Genomic DNA, 21,294 nt, shown 5'->3' on the forward strand with positions numbered 1-21,294 from the left:
AGAATAAATGGCCTGTACTCTTCAAAATGCCAATGTTATGAAAGATTTAAGTCTGAGAAATTGCTCCAGATTAGAGGCTAAAGAGACATAAAAATTAAATGCCTTGCATGATCCTGAATTGGATTCTAGATAATAAAGCAAGGTCATATAAAGCACATTATTGGAGCAATTGGTGAAATTTGAATAGGATCTGTATTTTAAATACAGTATTGAACCTATAAGGGCTTCCTTGGTAGCTCAGTTGGTAAAGAATCTGCCTGCAGTGCAGAAGACCTGGGTTCAATCCCTGGGTTGGGAAGATCCCCTGGAGAAGAGAATGCTACCCACCCCAGTATTCTGGCCTGGGTCACAGAGAGTCAGACACAGCTGCACTCGCTCTCTGCGTTGGCCCACACTCTCTGCGTTGGCCCACACTCTGTGCTTCTGAATCTGAATAAATCTACTTCTTACCTATCAAAACAAAACAAACAAAAAGAGAATCAGAAACGACTGAGCCACTTTCACTTTCACTGAATCCTTGTTAAGTTTTTTATTATTTCTGATTTTCTGGTTATGTAAACCAATAGCTTGGTTTTCAGGAAATACACACTTAAGTATTTATGGGTAAAGGGGCATGATGTCGGCAAATTACTCTTGAGTAGTTCAGAAAAAGATAGTGTATGTCTTACACAGAGACAAAAACAAAAATGTGATAAAACGTTAATAATTGGTATAATTGGTTAGAGAACTTAGGTATACTGGAATTTTTTTATAGCAGTCTTGGGACTTTTCTGTAAATTTGAAAGTATGAAAAACAAAATTTAAGAATAACCATTCCAAAAAAATGACAAAATAATAAAAACCACCATTTAATTCCATCTCCACTTTATACTTACAGATGCGATCTTGGATAAACCATGAAATCCTCCACACTTCTAGAAAGTAGCTACTAATACCATCATAGGATCATTCTTGATTGGTAGACTGATTTACCAAATAAAAAAAGAGCCTGGGGTAAATGTAAAGGGGAAAGAGAGCCTGGGATCCCTCCCTCTGAATCCCCAAAGTCCCCAAACCCCAAAGTGAAAGCGTGAGGGGTTGTGGAAAAGGCGGCGGGGGCTGAAGGGGGGCTCAGTGTAGGCCCGAGAGGGCGAGGGTGTCAAATGAGGCACACCTGAGCGGGCTCCACTCAAGTCAATCAGCGCCAGGGGATTTAAGAACGTGCCTCCCAGGCCTCAGCCTCAGTCTCTCCCGACTCTCCCACCCTGTGCTGGCTGGCCCTCCTCCACCTAACCGTGGACCTGAAACTGCGGCACGTCGACTTCTGGGCCAGCCTCCACGGCCAGGTCCCGGGGTTGCTGGACTGGGACATGGGGAACGAGTCCTTCCTGGCCTTCGCCACGTCGCACCTGCCCTTAGCCGAACAGAACCGTGAGTGTCCTGGACGGGGGTCGTGGGGCATGGGCGCGCCGGGACGGCGGAGGGGGCGCTCGCGGGCGCGCAGGCCCGAGGCTCGGCTCTCTGACCTCCTCGCCCGCCCTCACGAGCCCTTTTACGATGTTGCGATTCTGGACTCCTGGCGCCCTTTGCTGCGCCCCTACCCCGCCCCTACTTTTCCCAAGAGGCGAGGGGGTCCCCATCCTCGACTGGAAGCCCGCGGAAGGTAGGGACCTGCCTGAACACTGCTTTTCCACCCTCGTTCACGGGCGCCGTCGCAAAACTTTCTAGGTCTCTTTTCAGCCTTTTCTCCGTGGCGCCCAGGCCGTTTGGGCACACTACTAATCTTCCATCATCTTTCTCTTTAAAAAGATTTTTAAAATCAATTTTGTCTGTGGCCGTATCCCCTCTTAATACATTGTCTGACACCTAGAGCCGCTCAGTATTTGCTGTATGGATAGTTGACCGTTGTCTTAAAAAAATTTTTTTTTTAGTTTGGTTCTCAGGTGTTGAGAGTTGAGGTAATTGCTTACTACATTCTTGATATATGATTGCCATCTGTTTGGGCAAAGTAGTTGGATTAACTCATTTTCTTCCTTCAGTCCCCACTCTCTTTCCTCACTTCCCACACTCCCAATCCATTTAATGTCTTTATAGATAAATGTATCTTTGAAAACTGTTTAGCATTATTTTGCTTCTATAGGTAACCTTACTTGTACAATAATACTTTGCTTCCCCCCATTCACACTATTTTTGAGAGTAATTTGGGGTTGCTAAATGAAGATCTGATTCATCATTTCTGATAGCTGTGTGATATTCTATCATCTGCATATATTATCTTTTTGTATTTTAATTTTCCTTACTGAAGGAGACAAAACTCCATTGGAACTCCTTGTCATCATGAGTAATGCTGAACATTCCTGTGTCTTGATTCAAGAAATATTTACTTATCAAGTGACTTCTCTGGTGGTCCAGTGGTTAAGATTCCACAATTCAGGGGGCCCAGGTTCAATCCCTGGTTACTAAAATCCTGCATGCCACAAGGCATGGCCAAAAAAAAAGAGAAATATTAATTAAGCACCTCCAATTTTCTCAAGCACTATTCTGGACACTCTTGATACACCATGAGCAAGAGAGACAGCTCTTTATGGAGCTGATATTCTACTGGGGCCACACAGGCAGTTTATATTAATATGTATACACACACAACGTGTGTGTGTATGTATATATGTGTATAGATATATATTATATATATTAGTCATGGCATGTGGGATATAGTTCCCTGACCAGGGATTGAACTGGGGTCCCTTGCGTGGGGAGCACCAAGTGTTAGCCAATGGACCACCAATGGATCACCACTGGACCACCAGGGTAGTCCCAGGAACATATTTGAGCACAACTGAAGGAGGTGAGATGGTGAGCTAGACCATACTTAGAGGAAAAGTTTCTCAAGCAGAAGAAATAGCTCATGTAAAAAGCCCTCAGAAAGAAATATGCCTGGAGTGTTTGAGGAACTCATAAAGAGGCTAGTGAGGCTGGATCAAAGTAAATAAAGAGAAGAGTTCAGAGGGTGTGGAGCATGGAGCAGAGGTCAGGAAGAGCCCTCTTCCCCTCTCAGGGCCTTAGGGTTGACTCAGTAAGATTTGGAGAAGGAAATGGCAACCCACTCCAGTGTTCTTGCCTGGAGAATCCCAGGGACAGGGGAGCCTGGTGGGCTGCCGGCTATAGGTTCACACAGAGTTGGACACAACTGAAGCGACTTAGCAGTAGCAGCAGTAAGATTTAGTACACTTGAAAGGTTTGGAACAGTGGAGTGACCTGATTGCCAGTATAGTGAGTGACCTGTGCCATTACATAGGGTGTTTATACTGGGTTTAATGTCCTGCTATCACTGTCAAGATTTTTAATAATTTTTGAACAAGGAACCCCACATTTGACTTCCCTGGTGGCTCAGATGGTAAAGCATCTACCTACAATGCAGGAAACCCGGGTTCAAACCCTGGGTTGTAAAGATCTCCTGGAGAAGAAAATGGTAACCCACTCCAGTGTTCTTGCCTGGAAAATCCCATGGATGGAGGAGCCTGGTAGGCTACAGTCCATGGGGTCGCAAAGAGTCATGACATGACTGAGCGACTTCATTTTCACTTGCAAATTACACAGCTTATCCTGAATGATCTAGAGTCTGAAAAGATCATTGTGGCTGCTGGTTGAAGTGTAGAGAGACTGGGAACTAGGAAACTATTTAGGAGGCTATAGTAGTAATCCAGACAAGAGCTGATGGTAGACTGGACCGCCAGGGTGGTGGTGGAGGATGTGGTGAGAAGAAACCAGCTGGATTCTCTTGATGGATTGGATGTATTATGTAAAAAAAAAAAAAAAATTAGAGGATGACTCCTCCAGAGCTTTTGGCTGACCAGGTTCAAGGATGGAGTTGTCTTTGTACGGAGATGTGGAAGATCTGGGGAGGAAAATCAGGAATTCTGTTCTTTACATGCCAAGGTTGAGATATTTCTTAGATATTCAAGTAGAAATGTTGAGTAAGCTGGTAGATATGTTTTAATTGTGGATAGAGATAGGAATTTTGAAAATCTTTGTTACACTTGTGGCAGTTAAGGTGAGAAAATAGAGTGAGCCCTAGGGGGCATTCCATTCTAAAGAGATTGGAGAGAAGAGAGAGAACCAACAAAAACTGAGGAAATGACCATTGAGAATCAAAGCTGAGATTGTCTTTTCCTGGAAACCAAGTGAAGAAAGTGTTTCAAAGAAGGAGTGGTTACAGGAGAGATCAGGGATGGGCTGACTTGGAGTTATCAAAGCAGAGTCTTGATTATATGGTTTTGGTGGAGTGCAACCTTAAGCATAGTGGTTTTGGGGGAGTAGTGGAGGAGTCTGATTGGCAAGGATATAAGAGTGGAAGGGAGGGGAAATGAAGACAGAAAGTACAGGCAATTTTTTCAAGGAGTTCTGCCTCAAAAGCATGGAGTAGTGGCCTGCACAGAAAGTAGGAACAAAAATTTTTGTTTGTTAATATTCATATTTATTTATTTGACTTCACTGGGTCTTGGTTGCAGTTTGCTGGATCTTTGGCCTTTGTTTACACGCCAGTGTTCTTGTCTGGAGAATCCCAGGGACGGAGGAGCCTAGTGGGCTGCCGTCTCTGGGTTCGCACAGAGTCGGACATGACTGAAGCGACTTAGCAGCAGTAGCAGCAGGATCTTTAGTTGCAGCATTTGGGATCTGGTTCCCTGACCAGGGATCAAACCCAGCCGCTTGCATTGGGAGCGTGAAGTCTTAACCACTGGACCACCAGGGAAGTCCGAACAAGTTCTTCTTTTTAATAAGATCAGAGAATTAACAGCATATTTGAATGCTGATATGGTCCAGAGACAGAAATTAATAACAGAAAAGAGTTGTTGTTGCTCTTGCTGTTCAGTTGCTAAATCATGTCCAGCTCTTTGTGATCTCGTGGACTACAGCACGTGAGGCTCCTCTGTACTTCACTATCTCCTGGAGTTTGCTCAAACTCATGTCCATTGAGTTGGTGATGCCATCCAACCATCTCATCCTCTGTCTCCACCTTCTCTTGCCTTCAATCTTTCCCAGCATCAGGAAAGAGAGGAGACGGAATTCCCTGGCAGTCCAGTTTGGACTCGGCACTTTCACTGCCAGGGCCGGGTTTGCTCACTGGTCAGGAAACTGAGATCCCACAAACCTCCAAGAGCTCCCCCCACCAAAAAAAAGGTACATTGTGTATGCTTGAGGAGGCACAGATCAGCCTATGTCAGAGCAGGACAGAAGGGACAGAGGCCTTGTCCTTTGATCCACTGAGATGACCAGTCTGCTGATCCTGTCACCATTTTTCTTGCTCTCAAAGAGTGGAGTTAGAGAGGAAGTCCTCTCTTTAACCTGGAATCCCGCAGTCAAACACAATCACTCTCTTGCATTTACCGTCAACTTCTTTGGCTCTGGAACACTTGCTACGCCAAACCATAACCCTGATTAAATCCAGCTCTTCCAAACCAGTGCTCCAAAGCCATAGATCCGTGGATTGGTGTTATCACTGGTATCAAAAGATGGTTGGGGTTGAGAAGAAGAAGGCTGGAAAGGGGAGGTGATGCAACACTTTTACAGGGTGCAGCGATGAGGTTATGGAGAGGTTGCAGTTACTGGTTCAGGTTATTACAGTGAGAAGGACTGTTTACATTAGGATGGAAGGCAAAATTTGGGGAGCAGAAGAATTCAAAAAACTTCGAGGCCAGGGTCTTTGGAGAATCATCTAGGTATCAACTGAAATAGCCAAGATTTAAGGCAGGAGTAGCATTAGTGACTGAGAGCCAGGAACTAAATTCCTCTAAATGAGTGGACAAGAGTTTGGTAGATGATGGCAACAATGAAGATTAGTGTATAAATTCCTCTGTTAACTAGAATAGACACACTCAGGGGCAGACAGTAATCTATAGTGCTGCTTGATTATTCTTCACCTGTACCAGTTGCTGTTCAGATCTGCAGTGTAATAAAGGATCTCGTTTCACTGCATCTTTGCCAATGCTTTTCTTTTTTTTTGCCTGTCTTTATAATTCTTGTCAGTTCCATTTAAAGTATTATCTCATTCTTTTATTGTGTTCCTCTGACTAGTGAGGTTGAGCGTCTTCAGGTATCCCCTCCTTCTGAATACTGATTCGTATCTTTTACCCACAAACAGGTTTGTCTTAGCCTTTTATTTTTTGATTTGTAGGAGTTGTCTGTAAGAATTGAGTTTGGGAGATGATTTTTTTTTTTTCTGGTTTCTTATCTATTGCTTTTTTTTTTCCCCTTGTGAGTTTTACTGTACAGACCCTTCTAATTTATGTGTTATAATATCTGCATTAAATGTATAGGTTAATTTGAGAATAATTGGCAGCTTTATCGTTGTTTTAGTTGCTAAATAGTGTCTGACTCTTTTGCGACCCCATGGACTGTAGCCCGCTCTGACTCCTCTGTCCATGAGACTTCCCAGGCAAGAATACTGAAATGGGTTATCTTACCAACCCAGGGATTGAACCCTCATCTCCTGCATTGGCAGATGGGTTCTTAGCACTATGCCACCTGAGAAGCCAATTGGCATCTTTATAATATGTATTATATGTCTTGGTTTATTGAAGTCTTTTAGGTCTTCAAATAGTAATTACATTTTTTTTCACATAAAGGTCCACATTATAACTTTGATTGCTATTGTAAACAGCATCTTTTTGGAAAAAATTGTATTTTCCAGTTTCTTAAAGCTGGTATAGAGGAACAGTGGTGATTAGTATGTTGCTCTTAATATCTATCAAACCTGCTGGACTCTTATTAGTTCTAATAATTTTTATTACTGTATCAATTTTATATGGTTTTCTATTGTAATCTGTTTTTTCCCCTGTAAATGATTATAGTTTTGCCTTTTTCTTTATTATATCTCTTACTACTTTTTCCTTTCTAGAGTGAGCTTTCCAATAAGTATATCATCATTTTCCAGGCAAAGACCTAGATTCTTCTGTAATATGACACTCATGGGGACAATGAGGGAGACAAAACCAGTTCCCCCTAACTGGACCAGAAGCCAGATTCATACCACGCAGCTAGCTCTAATATATACCTGATTTATTCTGATGAGCTTGCCATGTATCCATTCATTAATTTAAACTGAGCTCCTCCTATGTCCCAGGCAGTGAGGGAAACAGACCTGGAGACAGACTCTAAGCAAGCAATTAGAATAAAATGTGTACTATGTGAGTGGACGGATAGTCAGAGAAGGCTGCTTTAGAAAGATGTTTAAACAGACTTGATGGGTGAGTAGCAATTAATGAGGCAAGCAGGAAGAGGGTTTCCAGGAAAGGGAACAGCTTATGGGAAGACCTAGGATCTTCCTAGATAAGGTCTGTTGGAGATGGGTGGAGAGCCTGGAGCCAGGGCCTTATAGACTATCCTAGACTTCCCTGGTGGCTCAGACGGTAAAGTGTCTGTCTACAATGCAGGAGACCTGGGTTCGAGCCCTGGGTTGGGAAGATCCCCTGGAGAAGGAAATGGCAGCCTACTCCAGTACTATTGCCTGGAATATCCCATGGACACAGGAGCCTGGTAGGCTACAGTCTATGGCGTCGCAACACGACTGAGGGAGCCTGGAGCCAGGGCCTTATAGACTATCTTAAGGAATTTAGATTTGGCCCAATGGCAATGGAAAGCCATCCAAAGGTTTACAGTGAAGGGTGGCAAAATTGGATTAACATTTTAGATCACTCAAAACTGCAATTGTTGTTCAGTTGCTCAGTTGTGTCCGACTCTTTACCACCCCTGGGCTACAGCATGCCAGGCTCTTTGTCTTTCTCTATCTCCTGGAGTTTGCTCAAACTCCTGTCCATTGAGTGGATGATGCCATCCAACCATCTCATCTTCTATCACCCCCTTCTCCTTATGCCCTCAATTTTTCCCAGCATCAAGGTCTTTTCCAATGAGTTGGCTCAAAACTGCAATATGATAAGTTAAAGAAAAGGTAAACAGAACTTTTAGGTTACAGGCTTGGACTGGGATGGTAGAACTTGGTGATTGATTGGGTGTGGCTCTACAGGAAAGAGGAGACAAGAATGATTTCCACCCACAGACATAGAAAACAAGCTTATGGTTGCCAAAAGGGAAGTGAAAGTGAAGTGAAAGTGAAACCCAGTCGTGTCCGACTCTTTGCGACCCCATGGACTATAGCCTGTCAGGCTCCTCTGTCCATGGAATTCTCCAGGCAAGAATATTGGAGTGGGTAGCCTTTCCCTTCTCCAGGGGATCTTCCCAGCCCAGGAATCGAACCCAGGTCTCATGCATTGCAGGTGGATTCTTTACCGTCTGAGCCACCAGGGAAGCCCTAAAGGGCAGTGAAGGGAGGGATAAATTAGGAGTTTGGGATTAACAGATACATATGACTATATATAAAAAAGGTAACCAACAAGGACCTACTGTACAGCACAGGGAACTATATTCAGTATTTGTAATAACCTATAATGGAAAAGAATCTGAAAAAGAATACATATATATATGTGTGTGTTGTTTAGTCACTAAGTTGTATCTGACTCTCTTTTGACCTTGTTGACTGTAGCCTGCCTGGTTAAAGTGCTTGTGGGTTATCCTATAGACAGTTATACTTAAGGGCTAGCAGAGAAGTCTAGGCTAGAAATAAAGATATGGAAGCTTTGAGTTTATAGATGGTGACCGACTGAAGTAACAGGCATTAATGAGATGGTTCAAGGACATAATGTGGGGTGAGAAGGGAAGAATGCAGAGGATAATGAGAAGGTCAGAGAGGTAAGGGGAAACCCATAGAATAAGACATCACTTCCCAGGCAGGGCCCATAGCCATCTCCCAGGGAGGCTTCAAGGCCCAGGACCCTGGGGCCACAATGGAAATCCTAGGATGTTTTGACTCTCTTTCTTTTTGCCAGTTGCCAGATATAAACTCCGAATAGTTGAGCCACCAATGCTACTTCTGGGAAAAAAACCCAACCCTGATAAAGATGGTGAGTGAAGGGAAGTGACATGGCCCTGTGGCCTGGGTGGGACACCCAAAGTCCTTAAGCTATGGGCCACAGTCTCCTTTTTTCTCTACTGCAGGTCCAGATTTTGAGCCCAACTTGTGGATGTGGGTAGACCCCAACATCATGTTCCCCCCTGGAAAGCTGGAGGTCCCAGAAACCAATAAGGGGAAGAATCTGACAACCACAGCTCCCTCCCCTCAGCCAGTCCCAAAAGAAGACTTTGACAAATGTCCGGAGGCCACAGAGGTGGAGTCGCTGTCACCCCCTGGAGACCAGTCTTCCCCTTGGAAGCAGTTTGCCACCTCCCCCAGCAACTGGGAGGTAGGGATTTCTGGGGTGGGCTCTAGGCAGGGGGTGGGTCCAGGGATGACACAGCAGAGGGCTCTGTTTTCTTAGGACTGACAAAAGGTTAATGGGTTCAGAAATTAGCTGTGCCCCCCGTCTTCTGGGTTGGGGAGAAGCCCAGATGGTGGCCCTGGCCCACCGCACCCCTGGAGTCGAGACCATGGAGTCAGGACCAGTTCCTACTCTGTGCTCCTCCAGCTCACAGAAGAGAAGGAGGCCAAGGACCAGGATGACCGCTCCTCTGTGGCTCTCCCATCCTCTCACAAACAAGTCCCCCTCCAGAGTCGGAGGCTTCGGCAAGCCAACAGCCAGGAGGGGAGGCTCTGGTCCCGGCCCCCTCTCAATTACTTCCACCTAATTGCACTGGCATTAAGAAACAGTGCTCCCTGTGGCCTCAACGTGCAACAGATCTACAGTTTCACTCGGTATGTGCCAGGGGCCCTGTGAGGAGGGCGAAGGGAGGGGGCAGGGCCCTGCTCTGATACCTTACAGTCGGCTGGGGGCCCTGGGCTGCTGCCTCAGCTCCCCCACATGTATCCCAGAGGATCCCTCTCCGTCCCCAGGCCCTGGTTCCAGGTTGTCCCCGAATATGTGTCCTCACCTCACATAGACAGGATAGCCACCACCACCCCTCACATCTTTTTATAGCTTAGTTCTCTTTTTTTTTTTTAAGGTTTTGTTACAATATTGTTTGTTTTATGTTTTGTTTTTTTGACCATGAAGAATGTGGGCTCTTAGCTCCCTGACCAGGGATTAACCTGCTCCACTTGCATTGAAAGGCGAAATCTTAACCACTGGACCACCAGGGAAGTCCCTATCTTAGTTCTTCGAACATATTTTCACCTGGGTCATAAATTCTGTCATCTTCCCTCAAGATCCCCCAGCAGTTTCTCACGTTTTCCCTTGGGACTAAACTAATCTGGCACGGCCTGTCCCCCAGGGACCCAGGGAAGCCAAGCTGAGAAAGGATTTACATTGCTTTCTGACAGTCAGGTACCCATGAGTATGAGGAGTTTTTCGGACCTTTTCCCTCTGTTAGAAGAGTCAGTCACAGAATATTAATCCTCAAGAGGTGTCCTCCTTGACCAGGATTCCTCTGACAGAAGCTGTTGGCCTGATTTCAGCTCTGTTCCGTTGTCAGTCCTGAGCACTTGGAGGGAGGGAGGAAGGAAAGCGAGCCTGGGAGTGTAGGGGCAGTGGACTGAGTTCAGAGGGTGAGGCTTTCTACCAGCTGCGCAGCCACAGGCCTAGTCAGCACGGTGCCTCGTGGGCCAGCTTCTGCTTCACCACCTTGAGAGGAGGGCTGAGGGCTCCTGGCCCCTGGGTGGGAATGCTCTCCAGGAGCAGCATCTCCCAGGAAGACCACCCCTCTCCTGACCATTCCTCCATGTCCACAGACAACATTTCCCCTTTTTCCGGACGGCTCCTGAAGGCTGGAAGAATACCGTGCGTCACAATCTCTGTTTCCGAGACAGCTTCGAGAAGGTGCCGGTCAGCATGCAGGGTGGGGCCAGCTCACGGCCCCGATCCTGCCTCTGGAAGTTGACTGACGAGGGACACCGCCGCTTTGCAGAAGAGGCCCGTGCCTTGGCCTCCACCCGGCTGGAAAGGATCCGACAGTGCATGAGCCAGCCAGGTGTGAGGCCTTATCACACGCGAGGCCCAGGGGAGGGGACCTGAAGATCCTGACTGGAGGCCGGGTGTGCATGGAAGGAGCCAGGGTCACACCAAGGTGGAGGGGGGTAGCTTCTGGAGGAAGGGGAGAAGCCAGAGGTGTTCTGAGATGCTGGGTGGTGCCTGCCTGAGGAGTCCTCACATACACAAGCATGGCACGTGAAGTATTGGGAGCTGAGGCAGAAACAGCTGGCGCTGCTCACAGCCCTGCAGCCTGGGGAAGTGGTGACCATACGATGTGAGAAACATGATATGGGAGATTCTCTGCAAAAGGGGGCTTTTTCCTCTCTTGGAGACCAGGTGGCATTTGAGCTTGAGAGAAGTACGTACGTCATCTGCCGTAAGAGAGCGGTCCAGGCTTAGGGAAGAGCAGCTGCAGGGGGCAGACAGATCCCTTTGACTTTCTTCTTTCCTTTCAGATGTGATGTCCTCACTCTTTGACCTTTAGTTCCAAGAACCAGCCATCAGCCCATGCCTTATTAAAGAATCTGCAGCAGCCTGGTGTGTGTGTGTGGTCTGAGGAGGTAGCACGGGAGGTGCAGGTCAGCTCTGAGGTTGGACATGGGTTGCCCTCAGAGCTGTTGGGTACTCCAGAGGCAATGGGCTGGTTGCCTGGTGTGCAGCAAAGGGAGCCCAGACTCTTCTTTCCTCAAAGGAAGAAAATACTCAACCTTGTTCGAGATCTCTTTTTTCTTGGAAGATGGCTAGCATAAAGCAGCCAGCCCTGAAAAAGGTCCCCCAAATCACCACCCACTCACAGGAGTGGATGTAATCAGCTGGGGACAGTGAGGAGAGGCTTAGGGAAATGTATCGTTTATGGAATAGTTGAAGGGAATACCTTCTGGGAGGCCATGAGGGAGCAATGAGAAAGGTGAGAGGGAATTTCTTTTTGAAAACTATTTTTGGCTGCGCTGTGTCTTCATTGCTGTGCTTGGGCTTTCTCTAGTTGTGTCAAGTAAGGAAGGGCTGGTAGTTAGGCTGGTAAAGAATCTGCCTGCAATGCAGGAGACCCCAGTTTGATTCCTGGCTCAGGAAGATCCCCTGGAGAAGGGAACAGCTACCCACTCCAATATTCTGGCCTGGAGAATGCTATGGACATGACTGCGCAACTTTCACTATCACTCTTTGTTTGCGGTGCTTGGGCTTCTCATGGCGGTGGCCTCTCTTGTTGCAGAAAACCGGCTCTATGGTGGGCGGGCTTCAGTAGTTGTGGCTCCCAGGCTCTAGAGTACAGCCTCAGTCTTTATGGTACATGGGCTTAGTTGTCCTGTGGCGTGTGGGATCCTCCGAGACCAAGGATTGAATCTGTGTCCCGTGCATTGGCAGATGGGTTCTTGACCAACAGGGAAGTCCCAAAGGAAAATAGTTTGAGAAAAGGAGTAGCTGGGCTCAAGCCTCATTTCTCCCACTTAAGCATTAGGAGGGAGGGAGGGGAACTCGGAGCTGAGGGGCATGGCCCTTTCACACCTCAGGGTTCAGTAGAAGCCAGAGCATGTGGGGATTCAGGGTCCCCAGAGGCTATAGATCTCAGCTGGGCTGAGGTGGCTTTCTGGATTGCGGGAGACTGCGTCCAGGGCAAGGCCATCTGCCACCCTCAGACCTGAGCAATAGGGAGAGAAGTCAGTGGGACAGATAAGAAGGGAACAAGATTCAGAGCTGTGTCAGGATGCCATAGGTGTTCCCCACAGTGCTCAAAGATCATTCTGGGTTTTCCACGGGGCTGAAATACCTGTCCCGTTGCTGCTCCCCCTTACCCCAAAGCTGGCCTGCACAGAAGTATGGCTCCAGCCTCAGACACGATCCCAGGGGGGACTGGGTGTCACTCCTCCCCAGAGGTGGCAGTGGGTGGTGCTTGAGTCTCAGGAAGGGCACCCCTTGTCCGGGCAGCTCCCGGACAAGGATAGTCTCACTTCTCCTTTCCTTCCTGCTCGCCTTCCAGTTTCTCAGCTCTGATGTAGCCACTTGCTTCTCCTGCATCCTCATTGTAGAAGAACGTGCCTCAGGCAGCCACTTTCTCAGTGTCTAGATGAGGAAAATGAGTTAATGATGGCTTTCTTAGCACTGTACCAGTGTGGAGATCGACGGGGATGGAGTAGAGTGCTTCCTACCAAAACTGGAACTCAGTTCTAAATAAAGGGTAGCTACTTTATTGCTTATTGTGATGTCTAGTTAGGACACCCTCCCTGCTCCTGGAGGCTGGTGGGCTACTACCAGCCTATATCTACTTTCAGCACTTGGCAACTGTCAGTGGGAACTGGGACCTTGCTGTTGCCAGCAAAAGTCTTGTTCTCCATCTCTGACTCCCAGCTCAGCTCCCTCTCCGCAGATCACACCTGTCCTCTCTCATTGTATCTTTTTTAGCACAAGTTTTCTTAACACTTCTAAACTTCCATTTCTTTTGCATGCAAATCAGGGATAATAGAAGTACACACAGATTTTGATTTGGAAACTAAATAGGACAATGGAAAGTGTATACTTCCATGTCTGGCTTATTAACATTAACACTGAGTGCTTACAATTGGACCAGACATCATTTTATGTGCGTTTTCAGGGTTAATCCATACAATTAAACATGGATTAAAAGCCTTAAAGAGTAGGTACTGTTAATCTCCCAGGTGGCGCTAGTGGTAAAGAACCGGCTTTCCAATGCAGGAGCTGTAAGACGCAGATTTGATCTCTGGGTTGGGAAAATCCCCTGGAGGAGGGCATGGCAACCCACTTCATTATTCTTGCCTGGAGAATCCCGTGGACAGAGGAGCCTGGCGGGCTCTACAGTCCGTGGGATCGCAGAGGGTCTGACACGACTGAAGTGGCTGAGCACACGCGCACTGTCATTCTCTTCAGCTCACTGCGTGTGGTGGTCATTATATTTAAGGAGTTGCCTTCATTTTCAGTCCATTTATTCAGCTCTTAATCCCTTGTAGTCTGTATCACTATAAAATCAGACTGTTTCCTCCCTGGTCTCTGAAAAGTGCTATTCTTGAAAAGTACAAGCAGTATCCCACCTGACCAAAATCTCTACCTTGAAAGAAAGGCCCCAGTTCATGTGTGGTTTGCACATTTTTGGTAACAGAAATGAAGTCTCGCCCTGGTCACCAGTCTATGACCAGAGCCATCTCTTCTCGACCCGTTGCAGCTTTGCCTGCCTTCTGGAACATGCACCAAATGTCGTGCTAGGCCAGGGGCTCTCACTGACCCTGGGGAGCACTATGGTTGTGCAGTGATTTGGGGGATTGGCAGGCCCAGGAGTGTCCCATGTCAGTGTGGGAGATAGTGTCTTGTCTTGAAGAGCTGACCCTTATACCTAAGGCCATTGATAATGAATGAGCTGAGCCAAGAACCTAACCCAGTTTTACATCTAAGCAGAAACTATTTGTTGTATTGTTTTATTATACACTGACTTTTCCAGGAATGCAACTCTTATGTAAAATGAAGGAAGACTGTCCTTTTTTTCGTTTGGAAGTTTACCAAGTGTTGTTTGCCATTTTGGGAAATCACTGACAGTGAAGCTGCTCTGGTATTTAAGTCACCAGTACCACATCCTTGTACTGGCCTGTGTTTGTATCTGTTGTGACCACAAGGATTCTGCATGTATGAACAAATATGTGGTGGTGTCAAGGTAGCCAGTATAAAGGAAATGGATTTTCAATAATCATCTGAATGACATCTCTTAAATTTCAGCTACTTACTTTAAGAATGTGCAAATGTTCAACTGTTTCATGTTTTCAAATATAGTTTATCCATTATACTCTCATCCAATATACTCATTATAAATTTCTTTCCCTTTTTTTTCTGTTACGTTACAGAGCATTACAGTTTGTTTATTTTTTAAATTTTATTATGATTTATTTTTGGCTGTACTGGGTCTTCGTTGCTGTGCACGGGCTTTCTCTAGCTGGCGGCAAGCAGGGGCTACTCTTCATTGTGGGGTGTGGGGTTCTCGCTGTGGTGGCTTCTCTCGTTGCAGAGCTTGGGCTCTAGGGTATACAAGTTTCAGTAGTTGTGGCTCCCAGACTCCAGAGCTCAATAGTTAAGATGCATGGGCTTAGTTGTTCTTTGTCATGTGGGATCTTCCAAGATCAGGGATCGAACCCAAGTCTCCTGCTTGGCAGGCATATTCTTAACCTTCGAACTAGCAGGGAAGTCCTCCAGTTTGTTTGTTTTTTAATGATATGTATAGGTAGGTTATTTTGTCAGCAAGGTTCACTTCAGGGTGGTGGAGATGGTTGTACGGGACTTCCCTGGTGGTCCAGTGGTTAAGAAACCACCCACCAATGCAGGGGACACGGGTTTGACCCCCTAGTCCAGGAAGATCCCATGTGCCATGGGGCAGCTAAGCCCATGTACCACAACAGCTGAAACCCATTTGCCCTAGAGCCTGTGCTGAGCAAGAGAAGCCAAGGAAGTGAGAAGCCTGAGCACCTCAATGACGAGGAGCTCCGCTCGCTGCAGCTAGAGAAAGAGAAAGCCCATGTGTAGCAATAAAGATGGTCTTAGAGTATTTGCTCCATTCTAGGGTGTTAAGGCTAATGAAATAGAAAACCACCAAACCAAGGAATGTATAAGATATAGTCCCCTGTCCCAGAGGCGCTCACCCTCGGTGACCTTGGCAACCACTGAGGAAAATACAATGGAATAAGTCCCTTTCATGCCCAAACTCCAGAGCCTAGCGTGGGGCCCGTTAGGTAGTATGAATGCTGTTTGCTATTACTTGTCACTAGTAACTTCTCTTAACAGAGTCCATGTTCTCTGGAAGCACAGAGAAGAGAGCAATTAGCTTGAGAGGAACTGGGGAAGACTTCTCACAGAAGACATGAGCACAGGGTTTTTTTTCCAGGTCTGGAAAACAACAGCTAGTTTTTCTCCAGATGTGCTTAAAGGCAGCCCTGCCCTGCTGGGTGAGGTCAGGATGCTTTGGGCAAGCAGTAGAGGAGGCTGGGGAGGTGGGGTTGATCAGGGAAGAGAAACTGACTGGTGCCAAGAAAGAGATGACAGACTCATGCAGATTCCCGGCTGGATCAAGTCAAGAACTGCCTTTCTGAGACTTCCCTGGTGGACCAGTGGTTAAGACTCTGCTCTCAATGCAGGGGGCACAGGTTCAATCCTTGGTTGAGGGATTAAGATCCTGCATGCACAGCCAAAATAAAGTCTCCAGCCACTGGGGAAAAACAAAACAAGTATACCCCCCTTTTTAAAAAATGTTTTTGACTGTACTGGGCCTTCATTAGTGTGGGGGCTTTTCTGTAGTTGCAGAAAGCAGGGGATTCTCATTGTGCTGGCTTCTCTTGTTGCAGAGCATGGGCTGTACGGCTCAGGCCTCAGTAGTTACAGTGCCTGGTCTCAGTAGATGCCTCTCCCCGGCTCTAGAGCACAGGTTTAATTGTTGTGGCACATGGGTTTAGTTGCTCCACAGCATGTGGGATCTTCCCAGACCAGGGATCAAACCTGTGTCTCCTGTATTGGCAGGGGGATTCTTTACCACTGAGCTACCAGGGAAGCCACCAAGAATATTCTTTGAAAAAAAGAGAACTGCCTTTCCCTGGCCCACCTGGAGTGATTTTCTCTGGGCTATCTGGATGCTGTTTTTTTTTTTTTTTTTTTTTTTAATGTGGCATCCACCAGAGGAGGGGTGGAGGGCCAGGTCATTAGTGTCATTGGCTCTGAGCCCACCCAACACGCTGCAGCCGGAGTCCCCTTACTGACCGCCCTTATCTATACAGGTCCCAGGAAGAAGAGGGTCCTGAATCCTAAGCTCTGGTTTCAGCTGATCTGGCCTTAGCTTGCCTCACCTGTACTATGTACACATCTTTATCCCTGTCCACATTCTTGTTGATGTTTGGTTTAAGCCACAAGTAGATCCCAAAAGGCAACAGATCAGAAGGAAAGAATACAACACTATAGCCTTTGTGGGAAAAGGAACTCAGAGAAAAATCTGCCTTTGCTCATTTGTTCTCTAATAGACTATTATACTCCTACACCTACCTCCTCCTTTTTGTTCATTCAACAACTATTCATTTTGAGCTTTCATTATGCCAAGCCCTGGGCCAGCTGCTAGGGATAGAGTGAAACCCAAAATGACTCCTCCCTCACAGATAGCAACCTCCCTCACAGTCTCAAAGGATATTAAACAGACATCCTAATAATGTACAATGATGATAAATCTTAATAAAGTAGACTTAGGTTATTGTGAAAGAGACAATATGGATACTCAACCCTAATTGGAGAGGAGGTCAGAGAAGGCCTTTCTAAGAAAGGTATTTTAACTGAGACCTGTTTAATGAGTAGCCAGGCTGAAGCATGGTAAGGAAAAGTGTTCTAGCAGAGGGAACATAATAGACAAAGCTCAGGAGGTAGGAACTTCCTCACCTTGGCCTATTGAGAGAATGGGGATGGGCTACAGAATATGGTAACCAAGGTGATGCTGGGAAGGGAGGCAGAGACCAGACCCTTCTAAGCTATGATATGAAATTGAGAGGTTTTGGTTTTTTCCCAAGTATAGTGGAAAGTAATTGAAATAACTGACACAACTCCCTTTAATTTTTTAAATGATGCTTAGCTATTCACTGAAGGTGGCTTGTACGGGCAAAAGTGGAAGCAGGAAGCCTGTGGGGAGATGACTGCAGAATCCAGATGGCAATAGAAAGGGGAGAAGCAGCCCAGTTTGATGCTGTAGGGTAGAGACAGAATCAACAAGTCAACAGGATTGATTAGATGCGGAAGAAAAGAGTGACTCTGAGGTTTTTTGTTTGAGTGATTGGGTGAATGAGTAGCAGGTGTGAGCAGTTTTGTGTTTAGAATCTGAGACATCACAGTGGTTATGTCAAGATGATAACTGTTGTAAATCTGGAGTTCAGAAGATAAAGCCTGAGCTGAAGATGTAAACACATTTGACAGGGGGATATATAGACCGTACTTAAATCACACTCAGCGTACTGATAAAGAAAGATATCCACAATGCATTTTCAGGGTGAAAACAGCGGAACAGTAGGTTCGATATGATTCCAAATGTGACAGAAACTATGTTTATATAAATACACATATGTTGTTGAAGCAGAAAGTGCCTTGAAGAAAATAAATATCAAGCAGTAATAGTCATCTTCGGGGACTGGCAGGTAGCAAAGAGATGGGGCCAATCTTTTTTTATTCATAACCTTGGTACAGTTTTTTTTTCCTAATAAGTTTTTAGAATTTTAAAATAAGCTTATCCACTAGGCTGTTTTGTAGTTTGATACTATTAATTGTTAGGGAAGCATTGACTGAAACTGCCCACCTTGCCAGGCACAATGATGACCATTTGCTTAAGTTATCTCACAACAGGAGGTCCCAGTAAGGAACATGGTGCTGCCACCAAAAATGGGGAGAGTTGGGAGGGGCCAAAAGGAGAGAGGAGATGCCATAACATTGTCCTGCCAACCTCCCACAATCCTTCACACTGGAATCCATGTTGGCCGAGAGATGTGTGGGCCATTAGAAAGGACCCTGAGATCAAATATGGGCCAAGCAAGATGACTGGCCAGAGACAACCTGGAAATTAATTCTACAACCATAAGTGCTAGTGGTAAAAAAACCCACATGCCATCGGAGGAGACTTAAGAGACATGGGTTCAATCCCTGGGTCAGGAAGATCCCCTGGAGGAGGGCATAGCAACCCACTCCTGTATTCTTGCCTGGAGAATCTCATGGACAGAGGAACCTGGCAGGCTACAGCCCATAGAATAGCAAAGAGTTGGACACAACTGAAGCAACTTAGCACTAGCAACATAAAACCTGGGACTGTGAGCCAGGTGGCAGAGTAGTTCTGGAGTCCCTTCCCTCCTGCTCTCTGCCCACCTGTCCCTTCCCAATAAAGTCTTTTGCTTTGTCAGCACATGTATTTCCTTGGACAATTCATTTCTGAATGTTAGAAAAGAGGCCACTCTAGGCCCTGGAATAGGTCCCTCTTTCTGCAACATAATTAGGAGGCTGTTAGCTGCATGTTTCTGAGGCTCTTCCCAGCACAGATTACCATACCATGGGCATGTCAACACAAGGGTTCCTGGAGTTTTGATGATTTTAACTTAATTTGACAAACATGCATTGAAGACCCCTTTCTGCTAGTTCTACCAAGTCAGGCACGACCAAGATAGAGTCCCTACACTTGATCTTTCAACTGTTAGATTTTCAACTGATGATTGAAAAAAATGACAAGATGAGCAAAGGATCTTGGAATTGAAAAATTAATCCTGCAGGATCCACTCTGGTAGGCTTCACAAAAGGGGTGACATTTCATTCATTCAATCATCCAAGAGTTTATAAATAGACTGACATATTACTATGTTCCAGACAAAATCACCAGCCTTAGGGAAATTCCATTCTAGTTCATATTTCACAGCAGTTTCATATTTCTATTATATGTAATAGAATTTGTCAGGCAGAGCTGGAAAGAAGTAAATTCTAGGCTGGGGAACCAAGGGCTGGAGATGCTAAAGTGCAAAGAAGCTGTGGAACTGTAGGAATATTACCTGGAGAAGGGGAGGGAAGTGTGGGGTATAAGACTGAAAAGGAGGTTAGGAAACCTAGTGTAAAATTCTTGCTGCAAAACTTAGTTACTTCCTGAAGGCAATTTAGACATTAAATTAATCAGGAAAGTCATTTTAGAGACTACCTTCAGACCAGAGTCTGGAGGATGAATGGAAGTGAAGTACACCGGCCACTTGGAAACCAGTCAGAAAGATTTTACATGAATCAAAACAAGAAAGGAAGGGAATTGAAATAAAGTGTGCTCTGTGAGTGTAAAAGATGGAGAACAGATTTTAAACATCTCAGAAATCCAATAAGACAACTTGTGCAGGGTGGATGTGGGGACTAAAGGAGTGTCAAAGATAACTCACTCCAAAACTCCAGGCTTTAACTTGGTGGTATTTTCTGGGAGGATGAAAATGGAATGATCTGAGGAGGAAGATGGTGAGTTCCATTTCACAGAATCTAGTTCAAATGGCAGCCCAATAAATAGTGGTGAAGGACTCTAGGGAAACAGTTTCAAAAGCCAAACTGCAGAGGGCTGCAAAGTTAGAATTTGAAGCAGATGGTGTAGACTACCTAATGCAGTTTTGGAACAAATGACGGAGACAGATGAGATAGCTGGGTTGACAGTTGGGGTGTGACAGAATGAGAGGTCTTGGTAAGTCAAGTGAAGTGATAGGTTGCCATGAGAGTGTGGTGAAAATATTTCTGGGTTCCAGTGGGTAAAGCAAAGCCAAGAGGACCTAAGACCTAGACCAGTGATTCTTTTTTTTTTTTTTAAGCAGAGATAGGTTTTTATTGTTTTTTATTATTTATTTTTGGTTGTGCTAGATCTTTCTTGCTGCATGCAGACTTTCTCTAGCTGCATTGAGCCGGGGCTACTCCCCAGTTGTGGTACATGGGCTTCTCGCTGCAGTGGCTTCTTTTGTTGCGGAGCACCGGCTCTTGGCACGTGGGCTCAGTACTTGTGACACACTGGCTTAGTTGCTCCAAGGCATATGGAATCTTCCCAGACCAGGGATTGAACCCATGTTCCCTGCAATGGCAGGCAGATTCCTATCCACTGTACCACCAGGGAAGTCCTAGACCAGCAATTCTTGACTGGGCATTAGAATCACTTGAAGGGCTCATTAAACCACAGATTTCTGGGCCCTACTCCAGAGTTTCCAATTCAGTAGGTCTAGGGTGGGGTCCAAGCGTTTGCATTTCTAACAAGTTCCCAGATGCTGATGCTGCTGACCTGGAGGCCACACTTTAAAGATTTTAAAACCTTTAAAGGAGCAAAGTATTTAGCAGCTGGCAAATGCTGAATAATTTTCTCAGTGAACGGATAAGAGTGCTTATATTCATCCTTGCAGTTAAAGACTAGCTGGAAGGTAGGGCCACAAGGGAGGATGGAAGACGGTGGTCAGAGAAGAACTTCAGAGTTTGAAGTCAGAGAAGGTACAGTTTTTGGTGAAAAAAGTTCGGGATCACCCCTGCCAGGGGAGTGAAGAGAGGTCAAGGAATTGAGAACTGCAAGGGTCATCAAAATGGATCACATCTAGTGAAGGCCTGAGTCTAAGGGGAAGCTCCAACAGAAGTCAAGCTCTGAAGGGGAGTCTGCCTACTTCCTGGGTCTGAATAATGTAGAGTTGACTGTATACACCCACAGACATTGTAACCCATCCAGGTTAATGCACCAGTACAGGTAACACACAGTCAGGGGAGTTGGGGACCCTGTGACAGCTCTGTTTGCAAGTCCTACAAGTAGACTCTGGGCCAGGCCTCAGATATTTTGGAGGGAGCTCTAGGGTGCAGATCACAGTCACAGTCTGGGGAT

At 46.0% G+C, this 21,294-nt stretch overlaps 1 protein-coding gene across 1 annotated transcript; it reads left to right on the forward strand.

The window, feature by feature from the left end:
* Positions 1 to 1,334: 1,334 nt before the first annotated feature.
* Positions 1,335 to 15,449, forward strand: FOXR1 (forkhead box R1). The gene is made up of 6 exons (XM_040257794.1): positions 1,335 to 1,410; positions 8,859 to 8,933; positions 9,028 to 9,272; positions 9,495 to 9,721; positions 10,694 to 10,932; positions 15,346 to 15,449. The coding sequence occupies exons 1-6, from the start codon at positions 1,350 to 1,352 to the stop codon at positions 15,447 to 15,449; spliced, it is 951 nt and encodes a 316-aa protein (XP_040113728.1). The 5' UTR covers positions 1,335 to 1,349.
* The last annotated feature ends 5,845 nt before the right edge of the window (positions 15,450 to 21,294 follow it).

Source organism: Oryx dammah, unplaced genomic scaffold (genome assembly GCF_014754425.2).
Source record: "Oryx dammah isolate SB20612 unplaced genomic scaffold, SCBI_Odam_1.1 HiC_scaffold_17, whole genome shotgun sequence".
Classification (NCBI taxonomy): domain Eukaryota; kingdom Metazoa; phylum Chordata; class Mammalia; order Artiodactyla; family Bovidae; genus Oryx; species Oryx dammah.

Bases quoted from the DNA above. Each gene is read 5' to 3' on its own strand.
- FOXR1 (XM_040257794.1), top strand. From the start codon at position 1,350: ATGGGGAACGAGTCCTTCCTGGCCTTCGCCACGTCGCACCTGCCCTTA. The intron at 1,411-8,858 runs GTGAGTGTCCTG...TCTTTTTGCCAG, and splicing joins GCCCTTAGCCGAACAGAACC to TTGCCAGATATAAACTCCGA. The intron at 8,934-9,027 runs GTGAGTGAAGGG...TCTCTACTGCAG, and splicing joins ACCCAACCCTGATAAAGATG to GTCCAGATTTTGAGCCCAAC.